This window comes from Plecotus auritus (assembly GCF_963455305.1).
Source record: "Plecotus auritus genome assembly, chromosome: 9".
In the NCBI taxonomy this organism is placed as follows: Eukaryota; Metazoa; Chordata; class Mammalia; order Chiroptera; family Vespertilionidae; genus Plecotus; species Plecotus auritus.
The window spans coordinates 114,581,956-114,602,722 of record NC_137783.1 but is presented as its reverse complement, the minus strand read 5'-3'; the positions used below and the strand labels follow the sequence as shown (position 1 = coordinate 114,602,722).

The 20,767-nt window shown below is 47.6% G+C and overlaps 1 protein-coding gene across 1 annotated transcript; it reads right to left on the bottom strand.

The window, feature by feature from the left end:
- Positions 1–347: 347 nt before the first annotated feature.
- Positions 348–8,396, bottom strand: CCKBR (cholecystokinin B receptor). The gene is made up of 5 exons (XM_080640559.1): positions 8,026–8,396; positions 2,485–2,736; positions 2,083–2,332; positions 1,627–1,799; positions 348–1,463 (listed from the first exon to the last, which is right to left on the bottom strand). Exons 1-5 carry the CDS (start codon positions 8,174–8,176, stop codon positions 925–927), a joined length of 1,365 nt encoding a protein of 454 aa, XP_080496685.1. The 5' UTR covers positions 8,177–8,396; the 3' UTR covers positions 348–924.
- Positions 8,397–20,767: the final 12,371 nt, after the last annotated feature.

Sequence of the window (20,767 nt, the reverse complement as noted above, 5' to 3'; positions counted from 1 at the left end):
CTGAATCTTATTATACAGTGCTTCTTCCTTTATCTTTTCATTAAATGTTTAATAAGCCTTTATTATTATAGTACCTTAACAGTGATGCCACTTTAGGAGAATGTGCTTAGGACTCATGATGTGTCATGGATATCCTACCTCCCACCCTCACCCCCATTTCCAGCTACTACCTATGACATGGGTGTGTGGGTGGGTCCAGGATGACAACTCAGAGACAACACACAGCCTCCTCCAGCCTCAGACCATGGGCTTTTTGGCAGGGGGTCCTGCGGTGGGTGACCTGACAGGGAAGATCACAAAACCCCATGCCTCCTCACCTGCCCTTGAAGAGTTCAGAAAGGAAGTTTAGGAGGAAGCCAAGGCATTTATTATTTATTGAAGAGGTCGGCTGGGGGAGGCGGGGGCAGGGACATAGTATTTAATTGGAAAGGAACGAAGGGACTTCTCAGTGCAAAACAGCCTGTTAGTCAGGGAGCTGTGAGAGGAGGTTGGTGCTGCTTGGGGAAGGGCACTGCGAGGTCAAACTGGGGGCAGCCTGGAGCATCTCAGGAGTCAGCCCAGTGCCGGGCTCCAGATCTCTAAATGAATCAGTGCCATTACTCTGTGTGTGTGAGAGGCCGGCCTTCCCTGTCAGAGAGGTCCTGCTGTGGGGGGATAGTCCGCCGCTAGGGATGCTGCGTCTGAGTCTGTCCAAGGTCAGTGCCATATTTCTATGCCACAGCAAGTGTGCCTCGTTTTCTGTGTGTGGGTCTGCTTTGTTTACTTTGTGTCAGTTAGTCACCCTTTCCTGTGCATTGGGGGTGAGTCCATGCTGTTGGGTGTCAGTCTTTTGCGAGGGGTGGTCTGTGTCTCTTGTGTGTCTGAATGGGTCAATGCTTGAAAAATCGGCCTATCTTGCCTTAGCCCCCACTCGGCCCCCACCCCTCAGCCAGGCCCCAGCGTGCTGACGGTGGTGTAGCTCAGCCTGGACAGGGAAGCAATGGAAGGGGTGGGAGGGTCCTCGTCTGGAAGAGGCCTGGGGCGAGCTCGCGGAGGCCGCGGGCAGCATCGGGCACACGTGTCGAGACAGGCCTGGCGAAAGCGACGGTGCATGAAGCAGTAGACCAGGGGGTTGACACAAGCCGAGACGTAGCTCAGCAGGTGGATGAAAGAGATGGGCGCGCCCGACAGTGCTCGGCGCGCTCCAGGGCCATCGAAGGCCTTCCACGTGTTGGCGCTGTACACCGGCAACCAACACAGGAAGAAAAGCACGACGATCACCAGCAACATTCGCACCACGCGCTTCTTCGCCAACAGCTTGGCCTGGGTAGGCCGGTGGCAGGATCCTGGCCCGTGAGTGGGCGCAGTCAGCGCGGACAGCTCCATAGCAGGCCGGGAGCGCGGGAGCTGCACGTAACAGCCATCGCCGTCCTCACCCGCCAGCCTGGTCTCCTGCCGGCAACGCCCGTTCTGTAGGGCAACACCTAGGCACAGACAGTGGGCGCTCAGAGCAGAAAGCCAGTCCTCTCAGCTCCAGACCAACCCCTATCTGACCCCCCTTTTCCAGCCTTTCCGTAGACCCCCTCCCCCGCTTCTCCACTTTCCAAAGCCCGGCCCCTTACGGATTTCACTCTGGGTTTCACTCACCTGGTCCCGCCCCAGCCGGCAACCCTCCTGGGCTTCGGGCTCGGCTCTGGCTCTCGCTGTCACTGTCACCATCAAAGCGAAGCCCTAAGTAGAGCTCGCGGGAAATAAGCCCGTAGGCCACAGCCATAACCACACCCGGGATGAAGAACAAAAGCAGGAGCAGCAGTACGGACCTGGAAGCAGAGCACAGACCAGTCACGCGGGTCTCCTCTGTCCAGCCAAAACCGCGGATGAAGAACAAGCCGAGCCGAGGACTGATGTTTCTAGGCTTTGGGGGTGCTGCTGGGAAGGCCTAGAGAACTGCGGAGAGGCCCCAAATGGGAATCCCAGGATGGTGGGTGCCGAAAGGGAATTGGAGTAGTAATTCTAGGAGCAGCTTCTGGGGAAGGTTCTGGGGAATGGTCCTAAGCATCTGATGGAGATGGAGAAGGGATTCCCAGGGATAGGCACCCTCACCAGGTTTGGCGAACCCTCGCACTGGGCCAGCGATGCACGCACTGCAGCACTCGGGGGCCCACTGGCTGCACGACGGTGTATACAGGGTAGGGCACCATGAGCAGCCCCGACAGCATCCACGTGGCTATGATCACACAAGCAGCGTGGGAGCGTGTCTGCCACACGCGGGCCTGCAGTGGTCGGCAGATGGCGCTGTACCTCTCCAAGGCGATGGCCACCAGGCTTAACGTGGACACACTCACGGACACCCCTAAGCAAGGAAGGAAGAAGGGGTCACCTAGGAAACCTGAACTACACAATCACCAGTGTGACTTCAACTGTCTCCGGGAAACACTGCAGACGTGGGGCAAGGACTGTAGAAGAGGAGAGGGGCAAGGGGGGCAGGGTGGTTGTCTCACCTACCCATGAGGTAGGCAACTGCCTTGCAGACGACTGTGCCAAAGATGAATGTGCCCATGAGATTGGGCAGGAGGGTGAAGGGCATGCAGGCCACAGCCAGTAGGAGGTCGCTGACTGCCAGTGAGAGCAGGAAGGTGTTGGTGACGGTCCTCAAGCGGCGGCTCAGTCCCAGGACCACAATGATGAGCACATTTCCTCCAACGCTCATCAGAAAGATCACTGCATAAAGGGTGACCCTAATGGCAAGCTCCAATTCTGGGCAGGAAAAGAGAGAGGTGGCAATAAGGGGCCTGTGTCCCTGGCTCCAATCCCACTCATCCCAATCCCCACTATCCAGCCAGATCCCCTGCTTCCCAAGAACACCCCAACTCAGTAAATGATGAACTTGAATCCTTTATCCTTCTAACCCCTCAAGACTTAATTAAATTGGCCTAACTCTACTCTTCCTTAAGAAAGCCTATCTTTTCTCAAGCTTTACTCCAAATCTCTTTGCAGCCAAACTTCTTGAAAGGATTATATTCACCTTTCTGTTCATTTCTCAGTCCATTACAATCCAGTGCCCCATCTGTCCTGCCATCACTGTTTGGACACTTCTTCCCAAGGTCACTAAGCTTTAACTGCTAAATCCAAAGGTCTCGTCTAAGCCTATTCTACTTGACCTCCCTGTATTATTTGTACAGGTCATGTGAGGTCCTTATTGTCTTAAAAAAAAACACCTTCCCCTACTCTCTACTGCAGGGGTCCTCAAACTATGGCCTGCGGGCCACATGTGGCCCGCCGAGGACATTTATCCGGCCCGCCGGGTGTTGCTGCCTGTCCTGCTTAGCAGCTGACTCGTCCTGGGCCCGCAGTGTGCATAGGAATTTGTTCATAGCTGTTTTTTTTTTAAACTATAGTCTGGCCCTCCAATGGTCTGAGGGACAGTGAACTGGCCCCCTGTTTAAAAAGTTTGAGGACCCCTGCTCTACTGTCTGCAACCTTTAGCAAGTGCAGGTTCTCTGAGAACTGCCCTCATCCTCTTCACACCCCCTCTCTGCAATGCACCCACTTAAGCTACTGGATGACTCAGTTTCTTGAAGGCATCATATGCACTTATGACTCCCTCCCTTGCTTACATTGGTTTCTCAGCCTGGAAAGTTCTTTCATAAACCCCCACCTCCCTCACAAATATGTTTTCTGTATCTGGTGAATTCCTATCTAGTGCCCACTTTTCTGTAAGGCTTTTCTGGACATCTATCTCCTTTGGAGTTAATTTCCCCTTCCTCTGACTATGCATGTTCCTTACACATCTATTAGGACCCTTTTTACTTTCTGCCTTGTATTTTAATGATCTCTAAGCATCCATTCTCACTCAATAAACATCTGCATGCCAGGCATTGGACACAGAGATGAACATGAAAGAGGAAGGAGCACCCAGATATATACACAGATAATTGCCACACAGTGTGATGAGGAGTGGAGGTTGAGGAACACAAAAAGTGCTGCGGGAACTCACGGCAGGGACACTAGAGTTCTGGGCTAGACAGAGGGCTGACACCATACATTTGAATCATTGGCTATTGGGAGATGATTCATCTTTGGGTCTCTATATCACAACTAAGCAGACCCAGACAAAATTGAATTGAATTAAATTAAATTGTCCTGGTCACCCACACCCATGGCCTGAGCTTGAGGGAGACTAGAGCTTAAAGGGAAAGAGGGCAGGGGGCAGGGGAGTGAAGGACTCAGAGCTGCAACTCTCTTCCTTGGCTGACTTTGCTTAGCCTCCAAATTAAACTGTTTTCTCATCACAAATACCCACTTACTCAGAAACTGTTGTAGATGTCAAGTAAATGCTAATTACAAGAGCTCTCTGAACTAAACCCAGCAGTGACATTACTTGCTCAGAGCATACAATAAGTAGGGGGCAGAATCAGAATAGAAGCCAAGTCTCCAGATCTCTAAAATGCTTTTCCTCCTACTGCTCTCTCACTCCTATGCCATTCATCATGCAGTCTCCTTCTCCCAATAAAATCTCAATCTATGCTTCTTTCTCTTTGTTCTCTGTCACAGCATTTCTCACTGTATCATGGCGATGTGTAATCCTCTGTCTCCCCCACTAGACTATGAGCTTCTGGAGATCAGGAGCAATGCCCATCTTATTCTCCAGCATATCCCTAGCACTTGGCAAAATGTCCCTCACAAAGAAGTGTCAACACATGCTTGTTAGTGAATCTGGAATGAATCTCTGTCACTTTGCACACAAATGCACCTGCTTTGTCCTTCCTCATCCAACCTTCACCTCTGTGCCTCTAAAGCTCTAGCATGCCCTCACCTCTCTGTCGCTGTCTCTTTGGAGACAGAAGTAATATTAAAGTGGACAATATTTAAGTGAGTATAAATGAGATGTTAAGATGTTAAGTGCGATGTTAATCTGATTGAGTTCATCTGATCTGAGTCTTATGGGTAATATCTGAATGTGTGAGAGCAATATCTGGAGAAGGGTTACTTAAGTGAGCATTGATAATATCTAATTGTCTGTGGACAAAATAAAATGGAAGTGAGTGTGTTTAATGAATGAGTACTAGCTAACTGACATGGGCAATATTAATGGGAGTGTGGACGCTATCTGTTTTTCTGTTGGTAGTATCTGAGTGAACATGGGTATCACTCAAGTCTGTGTGGGTTACATCAGAGTAGTGTGGGTAATATCCAAATTTCTACTGGTTATGAGTAACATGCACCTGTGGGGGTAATATCTGAGTGAGTGTGGCTAATAGAGTTTTTGTGGGTAACTTCTGATGGCCTGTGTAACATCCAATTGTGTGGGTAACAACATCCAGATGAATGAGGCCAATTCCTGCATCTGTGCTCTGAATCGCTTTACATTCTGCTTTCTCAGGCTTCCTTGCTCTATTCACTATCTCTGCTGTCTTCTGCACCTCCATCCCACATGAACTTTCCTTTCTTTGCCTGGCTTTTAAATATTGGTCTTCTTCAGGGTCTTGTCCCAGTACCTCTTCATATATATATTTCAGAGAGGAAGGGAGAGGGAGAGAGAGACAGAAACATCAATGATGAGAGGGAACCACTGATTGGCTGCCTCCTGCACACCCCACACTGGGGATCAAGCCCGCAACCCGGGCATGTGCCCTGACCTGGAATTGAACCATGACCTCCAGGTCCATAGGTTGATGCTCAACCGCCAAGCCACGCCAGCTGGGCCCAGTACCTCTTTTTTTTTATTCTACACAAATTTTATCTATTCACATGGCTTCCATTACTTTCTCTAAGCAAAGACCTTTGAAGTCTGTGTTTCCAGCTCAGACCTCTCCCCCAGCTTCCAGACCCTTGGAAGGTTGACTGTACAATCCCACCTGGGTATCTTGCCAGCATTTATGCTTAGCTGGCTCCAAATTGAATTAACATATAATCTCTTTTAAACCCGATTCTGTTCCTGGGTAATCCTTCTCATTATACAGTACCAATATCCATCCAATTATCTAAGCCAGAAACCTGGATGTCATCCCTTGACCTCTTCCTCCCTCTCTGTTTCTCACAAATCACTAAATTCTGTTGATTCCACTTCCAGAAATGCCTCTCAAATCCATCCACTTCTCTTCATCCCCACTGTCAGTACCTTACTCTAGGCCAGCATCATCTTTCACCAGGACCAGTGCAATATAATAGCCTTCTATATAAATGTCCACCTTTCCCACCTCTGCCTTCTATGCATGTATAGTCTTGCAAGTCATCCTTCACACTACGGAATAAATCCTGGCAGAACTACTGAAATTTCCAGCAGTTCCTATTGCCCTTAAGATAAAATTGACACTCCTTAGCCAGGTCTATATGGCTCTCCATAAACCCTTTAGCTTGGTCTTCATTTTGAGTGTTAATTGTTCCTCTTTTATGGTGTATGTTTCGGGTGCCCAGAAACTAGGGCACACTGAACAAAAGTGCTATGGACTTAAACTTCGGGCTTTTACATATTCAGTTCCTCTTCCAGGGATGCTTTTTGCCTTTTTTCTCTGTTCACTTGGCTGGCTGTCTCTCATCTTTTTCATTTTTATTCATTTCATACTCCACCTTCTCAGGAGGCCAACTTTGATTCCCAAGTCTAGGTTAGCCTAGAGGTGCTCCTCTTCTGTGTTCCCCAAAGCCTCTCAAGGCCCCTCCCACTTTGTGCTGCAGTTCCCTGCTTACTTGTCTGTCTCTTCCACTAAACTGTGAGCACCATGAAATAGGAACTGTGTCAGTTTTGGTGCCTAGCACAATCTCTGGTTCAATAAATATTTGTTGAATGAAAGAATCTAAGTGAGAATGTGTAACAACTGAGAAAGCATGTCTTACGTTGTCAGTTTAAAGAAAAAACTTGAATTATAATTTATTCCCACATTCCCTTCTTGGGCTTAGGATAATTTCCTTCTGTTTACCACTGCTTCCTCTACTAAAATCCCGCTTCTTCCTTTTTCTGCCTAACAAACTCCAACTTCAAGACCCATCTCCAGGTTCCCTCTACGAAATTCTTGGACCCCATTTCCTTTGGATGCTGATATTTCAGACCCTCTTGTGGGACTTCCCATGCTTAATGTGATTTTTTCCAGTGGTATTGTCTCCCCTCTGAGGGATGAGGTCCAAGCAAGGTCTAGTTCATCCCTGTGTCCCCAGCTCCTAGCTCAGGGACTACAATAACAGGTGCACAGTAAGCATTTAAGGAAAGAAAAGGCCCGGGAAGGGAAAAAACATCTTGATCCAGGCCATCAAAAAAAAAAAAAAAAATTAGGATGTTGACTCATGGGCAGAGTGAAAGTTATTTTGGGGAATAGGTGAATGGATATCATCTGAAGGGGCAGGGGGATGAGGAGATGGTGTGGCACAAAGGCATGGGGTGATAAAGGGGGTAAGTCTAGCTGTGGGGGGTTGGGGGGGTTTGCAACCTAAGGAGAGGCAAGTTGGAGAGGAGGCATGGAAGGATATGAGGATGAGTGAAATGGAGACAGGCAGTTCTAGGGAGCAGCATCCAGCCTAACTTACAGCTTAATTCAAGTTGGAGGATCTCTTTAGGGAAGGTTGGGGGTTGGGGAGGGGGACACAGATTATGACTCTTAACTTCCCACTCAGGTCTTCCAGAGTGCTCCTTCCTTCAAACAGCCCCCTTCTTCCCCCAATCTTACCTTCTTTCTTTCCTTCCCCATTGTGGCTCTGTGAGTTGTATGTAAAGGGAAAAGAGAGACCTGGAAGGAATGGCAGCAGGAGGTCCTTGCTTCCCCACCCTCCGTGTCTAGCACTCCGTGGGCTGTGTGTTGCGGAGGGTGCTGTGTTTGGGTTTACCAGAAGCTCGGGGTGGGATGAGGGTGTGAAGGGACTCTGACCAGGTAGTGTGATGCTGGGATGGAATTTTATGAGCTGCAGGGGACAAATGTGTCAGGGGAGCTATGCGTCCTGAGAGGATGGTGTGAACGTTTGAGGCGGCTGTGCGGGGGCAGTGGGGTCCCTCTATTCGTGTGTGGGGTGGCGTGCAGTGAGAAGGAGCTTTTGGAGGGAGCTTGAGGAGGTACCTACCTCGTGTCCCGTTTCCTCGGGTGGTAGGTGGCTCGCAGCTGAGGTTGCCGGTATCACTGCTGTTGAGGAGGGGGACCCCGGGGCGGCAGAGGGCAGCCCCTGGCCCGGCTCCCGATCCTGGCATGCTCCGGTTCAGCTTCAGCAGCTCCATGGCCCTGGCCCAGCCACCGCCTCCCTCGGCTGGGCCGGGCGGGCTCCCGCGGCGGCTCCACCTGCTCACGCTGAGATTCCGCGGAGGCGCCCGCCCCGCCTCTCCCGCCTCGTCCCGCCCCCAACCTTGGCCCCTGCCCTCAGCTCCTTTGCTGCGCTCCCGGCCCGGGCGCGAGTCACTCCCCAAGGCTCGGTGCTGCCAGGTGATCTCCGCCTCCGCCCCCTCCCCACTCAGGACTCGCCCCTGCTAGACTGTCCTTCAGCCTCATCCCCACGCTCCCTCCCTACATCTCTCCGCAGAGGTTTCCTTTCCTCCCACCCCCCTGCACCATGGTCGCGGCTCCTGGGAATTCGTGTGCGTGTGTGTGTGTGTGTGTGTGTGTGTGTGTGTGTGTGTGTGTGTGCAGGGTGGGGTAGGGTTGGTTGGGGTGGATGGAGCAATTTTGAGGAGGGAGGTTAAGAGGGGTGAGGAAGGGGGTAGGGTACGGCCCCCGGGGGTCTAGCATCTTTCCCTGGTGGTCGGGGGACGTAGGGGTCATAGGCCGAGTGCGGGGTCACTGGTTGGGCGCAGATGCCTAGCCCACGCGGAGCTGCGGTCACCGACTATGCCGCAGTGGCCGGGCCACTATCGCTGGTTCCCTGCAGCTCCTTGCCGCTGGGCTGGGGTAGCCCCTGCATCTGCCCCCGCACCCCGCGTTCCACACTTCCTATCGCGGGCCCAACACACAGGCTTCCACCTAAGGCTCCCAGGGAACCCCTAGCATCGGACAAAGATGGGGCGGGAGAGGCAGCGTCGGACTCGGGGAAGCCTGGCAGGGAAAGGGCTGCCCAGAGGAAGAGTCTAACTTGGGTGCTGAGGGCGGCGGAGACAGATAGTGGTGAGACCTGCCCAAGATAATGGGGCGGGGAAGGCGGGGGCGGGGATGACGGTGGGTTAAGGCTGTAATCCGGCTCAGCACGAGCATAAGAGGGAGAAGGCGGCTGGCTTTCTCCTTGGTCTCCAAGCAGCGCCCACCCTCACCTGACACCCTGACGTCCCTGTTTGCTCTCAGCGCAGCTGGAGCAGCCTGTGTGGTGTGTCAGGTTCCCACGGGAGGGGCCGGAAGGGGGCTGGATCACTGGGGTGCAGCGGAAACAAAGCTGATGGGGTAAGCGCAAGACTGAGGTTGGTTCAGTTCTTTGGGCAGGACTTGCCTCCTCTAATATTTCAGCCAAAAGAGCAGATTAGGTTAGGAATGCGGTCTGAGTTTGTGGGGGAATTCCCAGAGCCCTGTCCAGTCTGTTGGAGAGGACCTGGTCCCGCTAGTGCTGAGTTTAAAGGGGCTTGGGTATTGGAGGACATAAGCTTGTGGTGGGTGGGGATGTCCTCACCTGCTCTCCCCACCTTCCTCCCCACACTACCTGCCTTCCCCATCAGAGAGCTCTGGGCCAGAGAGCCTGATTTGCTGTTTGTTCAACTCCAGCACAGGTGGGGCCTCAGATAACCTGCTGAACTTTTCCCACATCCGGTGACCGTAGTGTGTGGGTGCTGGGAGAGAAGTGTAGGGGAGAGAGGAATGGAAATAGGAGAAGCAGACTAACATTCACTTATTCAGCTACATATGTGCCAGTTATAAGGCTGCAAACTAGCTGTCCCATACAGTCTGTGACTGAGTAGGTTGCACTCTAGCAGGGCAGGGAGAGGGTGGGGAAGAATGACAGGTGAGCTAATGATTACAACCAAGATTACAACATACAATATCCACCAAGATGCACAAATCAGAAATTTAGGGATCATTCTGATGCCTTACTCCTTTACTCTTCATCCCTGTGGTGGAGGCTGTGATGAAAAGCCCAGAGAACTCTCCAGAAGTGAAGGATTTCTTCTCCAGCTGCTGAGAGGGCTGTTGGAAGACAGCCCTCAACTGTTAGCTTCTTCAGGAATTGCTTTAGTTGAAGAAAGCCTACTCATGAAAGGTTATGTTCCCTTTCTGGGACATCTTACACCAATGACTGATTAGTAGAGAAGCAAAATAGCTCAGCCCCTCACCCCAACAGAGGACAACTCTGAAACACATTTGCAGCTTCTTCTTCGGGGGTTGGCTGAGGCCTTCGTTGGGACCGAATTACTGCTCAGCTTGCCCAATCCTTCTTTCATCCTCTCTCTTGCACTGGTGTTGACTCTGAGAGCACAAACATCCTCCACAGTAATCTCTGTCTTAGAGTCCACTTCCTGGGTACATGACTGCCTCACTCCCATATTTAATAATTCATGAAGACTTGTTGATTTTAGCTACTGAGTGTTTCTTGTATCAGTCTGCTTGTATCTCCATTGACATCACCCCACTGTCCCTTGCTCTACTCTCCTAGATCCCTAAGGAATACACCACATTTTACTGATGTCCCCTTACATCCATCCTCCACCTTATAGCCAGAGGGATATGTTCAGAATGCAGATTTGATCATGCCACTCTCCTGATCACTACTTTTGGGATAGAGAAAATCTTTTAACAGAGTCTATGAAGCCTGAATGCCTTGGCTCCTACTGACCTCTCTTATTCCAAGCCACTGTGCTTCTTGTTCTGCCTTCTGTAGACACACTGGCCTTTCTTTATTCCATTTTAAAAAAATATATGGTCCTCCAGGTACATCGTTTTTGTACAAGCTTTCCTTCCTTATCTAATTAACTCACACTCATCCTCCTGATCTCAGCTCTCAGCATTTCTCAGGGGTGTTTTCCTGGCTTCCCGTCTGTGGTAGGCAGAATTATAAGAATGACCCTCAATGACTCTCACTCTTGTATAATCTCCTTCCCTTAAGTGTGGATGGAACCTGTGAATATGATAAGATACTAGTCCCATGATTATATTACATGGCAAAATGGATTTTGTAGGTGTCATTGATGTTATTAGTCAGTTGACCTCAAGATAGAGAGATTATCCAACTAGTCCTAACCAAATCACATGAATCCTTCACTTACAATAAGTAAGCCAGCCTCCTATTTCATAGAGAAAACAGCAACTCCCACTAGCAAGTCTGTTCCATTTTGGACATGTTAAATTTCAGGTGTCTATTTGACATTGAAGTAGGAATTCCAGTAGGAAGCTGAATATCCAGGTTACATAGGAAGTAATGCAAACCATAGAATTAATGGGACTGTGTGGAAGAAACGAGGAACCAGGTCAGAAGTCTGGAAAAGGCCATTATTTAAAGGCTGGATAGAGAAAGACCAGCCTGCAAAAGAGACTAAGAGGAGCAGAGAGAGGGGTGGGAGGAAAACAAGGAGAGCAAGGCATTGTAAAAGGGAGAGGAAAAAGTGCTGAACTGATTCGAATGCTATTTCTGGACCAAGACAATGAAGAGAGAAAAGCACTCTGAATTTAGTGACTTGACAACCTTGGAAAAAGCACCATTGTGGTGAGGTTGTAAGAGAAGTTAATTACTAATGAAAATTTCCTGAGAAGGCAGGGAGGTATGGAATCCAGGGCTCATATGGAGGGTTCTAGATTTTGATAGGAGTAGAGATTCAGTTGTAAAAGGAAGTTAGTAGAAGAGAATAATTATAGATGAAAATAGGTCATGGCCTACAAGATAATAACTATATTTTCTAGATTTTTGGCAGCTAAGTGTGGCTTTATGGCTATGTCCTGAACAGGGGCTGTGTATGGAAGTAATACATTCAGCTCCTAGATCAAGTTTTTAAAGGAGAGGAGTAGACTCCTTCCTAATTGTCCTTTTCTGCAGGTCAAATGAGGATGTGGCAGTAAGCCACTTTTCTTTAGTCATGCAGTGAGGGTAACACACTAAGGGTGGCAGAGTGAAAAGATGGAAGGAGCCTGGGTCTCCAGTACTCACAAGACATTTTACCACCCCTGGTTCTTTAGTATGAAAAAGAAACTACAATTTTAAGGCCACACAATTTTTTCTCTCTTGTGTCATAGCAACTCGATCTGTATCTTCAGTAAGACAGTAGGTGTGTAGATTTGGTGAGACAGAACTGCAGTCTGATAGTTCCTATTTTCTCGATGAAGTTGGATATCTGGTTACACTGAGTTGGGTGTGTGTCCCTGTATGTATGAGTGGTATTGAAGTTTTAGGCGTCAAGATAGTTTGAAACACTGTATATAATGGGAAAGGGAAAGTGGAGACCAGAGGAATGTAGTAAGATATGTAGGCAATTAGGAAAGTGTTGAGGACCCACTGAAGAGTTATAAACCAAGAATTTCTAGTGGTAGCAGTTTCTCCAACACAGCTCAGATGGTTGGATGCAAGCATGGAGAATGCTGATGGTTCAGTTCATCAAAAGTTGAGATTTCACTGGGTGGATGGGATGGGAAAACAAAGGCACAAGGACAAAATAATGGGCCATGAGATCTCAGCTGAACATGGAGAAGACAACTATGAGGTAGCTGACAAAGTCTAATGTGAGTAATAAGTAGGCTTCAGAAGGGTTGGAGTTATCAGCATCGAGAAAGGGAAGAGTGGACATCTGAATGTCAAGGAGCAGGGATCTATTGGGGGTAAAGAAACAACATCAGTGAGTGCAGAGGACCCCAAATCTATGTACATGGGTTGTGAGGGGATCAGAAGCCACCCCTTTCTGCACCATCCTTAAAGGATTGCTGGTTTTAGTTAACGCAGGAGTTGGGAGAGTGTTTAAAAAAGTTGAAGATACAAGAGTTTGCTGATATTGGAAAAGAAGTTTCAGAGGACAAATAAACTCTTCTGAAAGGCTTTAAAAAAAAAATCCCCATCCAAGGATTTTGAGAGAGAGAGAGAGAGAGAGAGAGAGAGAGAGAGAGAGAGAGAGAGAGAAACTTCGATCGGTTGCCTCCTGAAGTGCCCTGACCAGGATCAAACCTGCAACCAAGACCCTTTCAGTACATGGGATGATGCTCCAACCAACTAAACCACACTGGCCAGGACTGAAAAGCTTTCCTTAACGACACAAGTCTGGGTTAGGTGCCTCTCCTGTGCACTTCTGTAACACCTGTGCCTCTCATGATGATAATTCTTACAATTATAAGTCTTATACTTGCCCTTTTGCTGTTTATATTTCAAGGGTCTGCTTCTGGTCTTTTCTCCTACAGATTCTCAAACCACTCTCCATACTACTCTCATTACTTATTTTCTACCTTTTCTTTATGCTCAAGGAACACTGAATTGTTTATAGTTTCATAGTGCATTCCATATTGCTCATCACCCTTGTACCTCGTTTACATTCACCCCTCTAACTAAAGGCAGTTGGGTGATGGGAGGTGAGGGCCAGGAGATGGTGGGCATAAATAGTTTCAAAAGATGGTTTGTAAAGAGGGGGAAAATCTCCAAGTAATAGGTACAGTGGAGAAAGGGGACAGACCATGAGCAGAGGAGGGAATGAAAATGGAGTGCTGAGAGAATAAGAACTCATTTCTCAAAATCAGGAAATTCCATCTATGCCAAGGATTAAGCCAGCATTCAGAGAGCATGGGATTGCTCCTGGCCAGGAAATGGGGACTTCAGATCAGAGTAAGGAGGAAACTGCAAAGTCAGTATGGGTAGCCAGAGGAAAGAGACCTGGACCCTTGTCCCAGAACAAGTCGGAAACCTGAGGTCAAGGAAGAAAGTCCAAGGTGTCCTGAAGCAGGGCCAGGCTCAGTCCTGAAGGACGCCGCCTTTCTGACTCAAGCCTTGACCTGTCAAGGTTGTCAGTTGTTTTTTTTTTTTTTTTTTTTTTTTTTTTTTTTTTTTTTTTTTTTTTTTTTTTTTTTTTTGTCGTTTTGTTGTTCTCTCTCTCTCTCTCTCTCTCCCTCTTATTTTGGAGGGGGAGGGGTGCCAGCACACCTAGCTTGACTCTTGTAGGTAGAACAATTTACCTTTTCCTTGGGGAAGTTCAATCACCTAGCTACTGCCTTACTGCCCAAGTGTGGGCACACAGTCCTTCTTTCAATATTCTATATCACAATTGAGATAAGAGGGGAACATTTAAACAACACCAGTAAGTGTTGAGCAGAAACAACTAAAGAGATGAGAATAGAGTGCCCAATGCACAGTCAGAATAAACCTGCTTATTCTAGGTAGCTTGCAGGTCCACAAAATAGCATTTTACTCAAGAAACCCTGTGCTAATAGACACGGTGGTGTGAAGGTCACTGAATAGGCTCTGCTTCCAGCTCTCCTGGTTCTGACACACACACACACACACACACACACACACAGCTGGGATCCAGTCTCTGAGAGAAACCAAGTTACAGTTTAGTCCTTGGGGTGCCCATGCCCCTACTGGCTCAGCCCTTCGCTCTGTGGCAGATTAAGCTGCCTTCCCTCCACATCGTTCAAGGTCTTCTTTTCTCTGCATTTCTATGATGTGCTGACAATCCTTCTGTGCTGAGCTCTTGCCCACACACTCACTGCCCACATAGGAGGCCCTTTTCTTGGGATAATTAAACAAAGAAGGAGCAGGCTGAGAAGACAGACCGGCTGGAGCCAGAGCAAGCAGGTTTGTTGGGCAAAGGGAAAAAAATAGGTGATAGGACAGGCTTTTCGGAGTGTGGGACTTGTGCTGGGGAGAGCAGAGGCAACACCGGAACTGGCTCCAATTGGATGGTTACACTTGGCTTCAGACATAAACTCTCACAGGTAGGCCAAGAGGGACTGGATCTACCAGCTCAGGGCCTCACTTGAGGGCTACAAAAGCCACACGAAGGCTCACTCAGGAAGTCACCCAGAGAGGACTTCCATGAATACATCCCTGCCATTAGCCAGTGGGGCTCCATGAGACCCTTTGGTAAATAGCAAGGCTGAGGAGAAGAGGCCAAGGTACTGAAACTGGGAAGGCAATGCCAGACACAGAGAGGCCCCATGCCTTCTGGGTGAAAAGCACTAAGATTTTTCAAGTCTTGAATGCTCCAGGCCATTAGAGGGTGCTGCCCCCAACAGGACTGCCTCAGGCTCTGATTTGGGAAACTTCTTCTGTAATGTCTCTCAGTACCATTTCTGAATTTTAACTTTCTTTAAAAATCTGAACAAGGGCCCTAGCCAGCTTGGCTCAGTGATTACAGCGTCTGCCTGTGGATTGAAGGGGTTTGATTCCAGTCAAAGGCGAGTACCTTGGTTGCGGGATGTATCTCACATCCATGGTTCTCTCTCTGTCTCCCCCTCCCTTCCACTTTCTCTAAAAATCAATGAGAAAATATTCTCGGGTGAGGATTTAAAAAAAATCTGAATAAGGAGTTTCATAAACAGTAGATCTTGTCCTTAAGGTTCCAGACCCGGATCTTGTCCTTAAGGTTTCATTTCTCCTAGGGTAATTCTCCCAACTTTATAAGGGAATGCATTCCTGAGGCCTGGGAATTATCCGGGAGAAGAGAAGGGGAACTCTTGCACCATCTGCTGGTCATGTCTGGTGTTGCCAGAATAGCCCAGAGGCCCAGGGTCTATAGCAGGGCCAGACAACCTGTGCCCCAGGGCCCTCAAAGGTGCAACTGCTATCTACCAAGCACTTATAAGCAATCTACATTCATTATCTTATTTACATTTTAATTCTCCAAGCATTTCTTTCAACAACACTGAAAGATTTTGAAGGAGGCTGAGAATCCCCCAGCTAGTGATATTTCAGAACAAAAAGCTGATTTTCATGGGCTCCAAGCACTTGGTTGACTCTAAGCTCTTTCCCATCTGTTGTGCTTTTAGGCCAGCCTATTATTCGCCCTGACCTGGGCCATGACTCTGACCCCAGCTTGACTATTCATCTCTGATCCAAGCCTCAAGCCAAACCCCAAGGTAGAATCTACCCACCTTGCCTCCTGCTCCTGGCTCCTAGTGTTTGTGTCAGGTCTCCCCATGAATCTGATTTCCTCTAACCTTGATACTTTATTTTCATTTGTCTTTGGGGAGGCTAGCAGCCAAACCCTCAGAAAGAAAAGGATGAAGCGGGGAGGGCTGAAGAAGCATCTGTGGGGGAGTAGCTAATTAGGAACACTGAAGAGGAGTGCACAGCCCAATTCTTAGCGAGGCTGAGGTGTCCTGAGGGTTGTGACCCAAGGAGGAAAGTGGGTGAGATTTGGGTCCTGTAGGAGGGAGAAGAGCTAAACCAAAAGCAGCTGGGCTCTCAGTAGGAGGCTTTGGACAGCTCTTGACACTTCTGTAAGATTCTAGCACTGACTCCGAGACTCCTGCCCTCCTCCCACAGCTGCATGCGTGCAGTCAGGAGAGCAGGAATTGGCAGCTTTTCTCTAGAGCAGGTGGGTGGTCCCTTGTCTTTGGCTCTATCCCTGAGATCACACTTCAGCACACTGGGCAGGCTAGCTGGTGATTCACAAGCTTTACTCCGCTTGACTGGCTCCTTCTCCCTGGTTACCACCAGTTAGTGTCTGTGACAGTCATTCCAAAAAAAGGAAGGCAGCTTGCCTGGCCTGGCCTCAAGCTGAGGTGATCCTTTCCTTATCTACCTAAAAGAAACAGAAAGACAGACCTAGGTTTCATTCAATGGCACTTAGGTTCCCTGTGATATTGGACAAGGTATTTAATCTCCCAGAGCTGTGGTTTCATTTCAAAATGGGGTAATAATAGCATCTTTCTCATATATTTGTAAGGATTAAATGAGACAATGCACTTAGCCCAGGACCTGGCATAAGATGGCTTGACAATAAATTGGACCTAATATTTTTAGTTGCTCTATGGGTTTCAGTTTTCAGATCTAGAAAAAGAAGCATAATAATAATTTAAATTTCCTAATACGTTTCTAAGAATCAAATGAAATGTATGTACATATAGCAGTTATGAGTGATTTCATAACTGTGTAAAATTTTGGTCATTTTCTTTTATTTTTAAAAAAATATATTTTATTGTTTTTTTACAGAGAGGAAAGGAGAGGAATAGAGAGTTAGAAACATCGATGAGAGAGAAACATCAATCAGCTGCCTCCTGCACACCTCCTACTGGGGATGTGCCTGCAACCAAGGTACATGCTCTTGACCAGAATCAAACCTGGGACCTTTCAGTCCACAGGCCAATGCTCTATCCACTGAGCCAAACTGGTTAGGGCAGTCATTTTCTTGATTCAGCAATTCTCATCTAAGCTTTTAAACACCAACTTATGGAAGATTTAATCTCAGTTGTGTTTTGGGGCTTTCTTTCCATTCTCTTTCCTCTCCAACTTAGTGTCTTGCAAAAGTTTCTGGGGATTTTATATTGGACAGAATATTTGGAGGGTTCTGGCCTGTAGAACATGGGGGTTATGCTGATAAACACCTTATTCAACCTGGCTCTTCACCTAGGGGGTGCTGCTTTATGGCCCCAGTGCCAGCTAGGCCATAGTGACCTCTCTCCAGTTTCCAAAGACTCAATTCTCAGTGTTCCATATTCTGGGACCCCTGTGGAAGTGGGGTCCAGGCTGCTTTCCTTCCCAGAAACCCTGTGATAGGTAGGATTTTGGCTCCTATTACCTTTGCCCTCTGGTATTTTTGTGATTAGGGCAAAAGGGACTTTGCAGATATAATTAAGTTAACTCCTGGCTTTAAAATCAGGATATTATCCTGAATTATCTGGGTGGACCTATCACATGAGCCCTAAAAAGCAGAGATCTTTCTCAGCTTTGTAATAGGAGGGGAAGTAAGAGATTTGGAAAATGAGATTTAACAGGCCTTTGTTGTCTTGAAGATGAAGGGGCTATTATTTCAAGGAAATCAAAGACCTCAGTCCTATAACCAAAAGGAATTGAATTCTTCCAACACCTTGAATGATCTTGGAAGCAGATTCCTTGCCAGAGCCTCCAGAAAAGAGTCTGGCCCAGCTGACATCTGGATTTTGGCCTTGGGAAGCCCTGAAGAGAGGACCCAGTTGAACCACACTGTGTGTGGCTCACAGAACTGTTAGATAATAAATGGGTGCTAAATTTGTGCCAATATGTTACAGAGCAAAAGAAAACTAATATAATGCCCAAGAATCCCATTCCTTTTTTTAGTCTTGGGGAATCTCTTGTCGCTGGTGTAGAAGCTTCTGCTTCTTCAACTCTAAGCCCTCACAGATAATCAGGCACAATTAATCGGGTGAATTTTTGTAAAAATTTAGGACTTCTCCTTTTCACAAACAAAAATAGAGTTCTATGTTTGATTCTGTAATTTAAAAAGCTTGTAAGTCTTGGGGATACAAAGATTTAGGTACTTCCTTATAATGGGAGGAGGGATAAAATGATCCCAAATGAATATGTCAGTAAAGTTTTCTGCCATATATAAGAGCTTAGTCTAGTGCTTAATACATATAACTAATATTCTTTGGACTAGAAATCTATTATTATTTTGGTTATTCCAGAAACTTAAACTTTGGGTTCCCTTCCTTGCCCATCCTGACCTAACTCTACCCGGCTTAATCCCAAACTGTCAAAATACTGCCTCCCACACAGTGGTGGAAATCACTCCACAACCAGAAGACCCCAGCATGGAATTGCTGATATTCAAAGTGTCTGCTGGTGTGGTGGCTCCACCATAAGGAATGAACTCAATATGATCTGAGTGCTGAGATGGTAGAAAAACCTCTTGAGAAACTGACACACATCTTTCTCCATCACTGAGCCTCTACCTACTTCAGCTCTCATCTCTTTGGTTGCCAAATGTATATTTGGGTACCTGCTGTGTGCCAGGTACAGTTTTGGCCCTGAGGATCCATAGATGAACAAGACAGACCCAGGGACATCCCTGTGGATCTCATATTTTGTGAGAAAGATGTCACAAAATAACCACATATTTTAAAATAATTTAATGTGCAACCTCCCTCATCGTGTCTTCTGACACCTTGATTTCAGTCACAGCCTCAGTTCTTAAAGTGTTGTTCCAAGTCCTTCATGTCTGAGTGCATCTTTGTCACCTGCATCCACCATATCCAAAAGATTGGTCAGCTTTGAAGACACCAACAGGTCTGGGGGACTGTCCCCATGACCGCACATTAGCTGATGCTCTTCACACATCCTGCCCTCCCAGCACTGAGGGCTCCACTCTACATTCTCTTGTACCATCGGTAATAATCATTCTTGATATTCGGTAATTGATCTTTGGGCATCTTAAAATAATGGGCCAAACCAGTGACCAAAGTGATTTACATCTTCTCCAGGTTCAGCTATTATAAGTGCTTGGAAATAATATTATGAACCCTCCAATTACAATCCCCAAAATCTGTTTTGATTTCTGCCCAATAGAGATATTCCACCTAAAAACTTCATTGCTATAGTAATAAAGGTGATTTGCTCATGATTTCCCCCTGCTCCTCCTGCCTCCTGGCCAAACCTGGTTATTCCCTGTGTTGTCCACATGGTGCAGTGTGCTCCCTTCTCTTGGGAATTGTAAGTAATAAATTCTTCTTTCAATGGCACTGACCACTCTGTGTCATTACTCAATCATATTATTAAATTAAGTCCCATGTACATGTTAAAATACCAACTGTCACAGCTCAGACACAAAGACTGGCAAGCCCTGGAGGAGCTAAAGTTGTGACTACGGTGAATGTGACTCAGAGATGACATCAGACTTTCCCCCAAAGACCCCACAACACCTTCTCTGCCCCAAACCTGCAGACCTTCTAAGACCTGCTAAAACCCTCATGACAATCCATTCCATCTAGTCTGTATTCTTCACCCTATATTTTAGAATATCTGGCAGCATCAAGGGCAGCTCCAACAACTGGTATGGTAGGACATGGTCAGGGGAGTGGTCCTGGGAACTATTCTCCCCTTGAAATCAGTCCTGAATGCAGGGTAACTCTGACCCCAGGCACCAGGGTTGGGTCAGAAGAAGAAAAAGGAGCAGAGGTATCTGCTCTGGCCCACTAAACTAAATCAATACCCGCAAAGCTGACAAGGTTGAGGATATACAGTGCTATGAGATGCAGTGGTCAGAGTGCATATACCTATGGAGGCATGTACACACTACAGCAGTGTGGGGTATAATCCTGCTTCGCTTTGCCTCAGTACTATTCTCAATTCATCAGGTATTCCAGCCCCTTTGAATCCAACCCACCAGCTACAACACAGCTCATGCCCCTCACCCCTGAGACTCAAAATTCAGAGAGAGGTCATCTGGCCCACTACTAAAGCCAATAGCCTTTCCCCATCATCTCCATAAATGCTTGGTGAGAAGGCACATACTTTATTGAAGTGCAGCTTGCAAGGTACACCTGTAACCCCATATGGGGGGCATTTAAAGGACATCTTGGAACAAGAGGGCCCTGGATATGCTTTTGTGTATTTACAAGTGTGTGGAGGGCATCTGTGTGTCTATTGGTGTATGGCTCTCAGTATATGTGTGTTAATGAGGTGCATGACTGAATGTGCATATATCATATAGGTATAAGACATATCTATGTTTGTGAGCAAGCATGTGTGCTCAGAGAATGGAAATTCTAGAGCATTTTATATGGAGTGAACATTCTTGGGGCCAGTGTATGTATGTGCAATTGTAGTGTGTGTGCATGCGCGCGTGCGCACATTGGTGAGTGGGGAATGAGTGTGTGCTACACTCCTACATCTCCAGGTGGGCATCTGCAGACCCAATTCACTCCCATCTCTGGAACCTTGCAGACAGGATGGCAGAGTTTCTGCAGGCAGGCTGTCCTATAATTCTGGATTCCTAGGGATAGGGATGGGG

What these genes read in the sequence shown, in the direction of transcription:
- CCKBR (XM_080640559.1), bottom strand. Translation starts at nt 8,176, where the DNA reads ATGGAGCTGCTGAAGCTGAACCGGAGCATGCCAGGATCGGGAGCCGGG. An exon ending in CCGAGGAAACGGGACACGAG is followed by an intron (nt 2,737 to 8,025) that starts GTAGGTACCTCC and finishes TTTCCTGCCCAG; the next exon opens with AATTGGAGCTTGCCATTAGG. An exon ending in GCGAGGGTTCGCCAAACCTG is followed by an intron (nt 1,800 to 2,082) that starts GTGAGGGTGCCT and finishes CTCTGCTTCCAG; the next exon opens with GTCCGTACTGCTGCTCCTGC.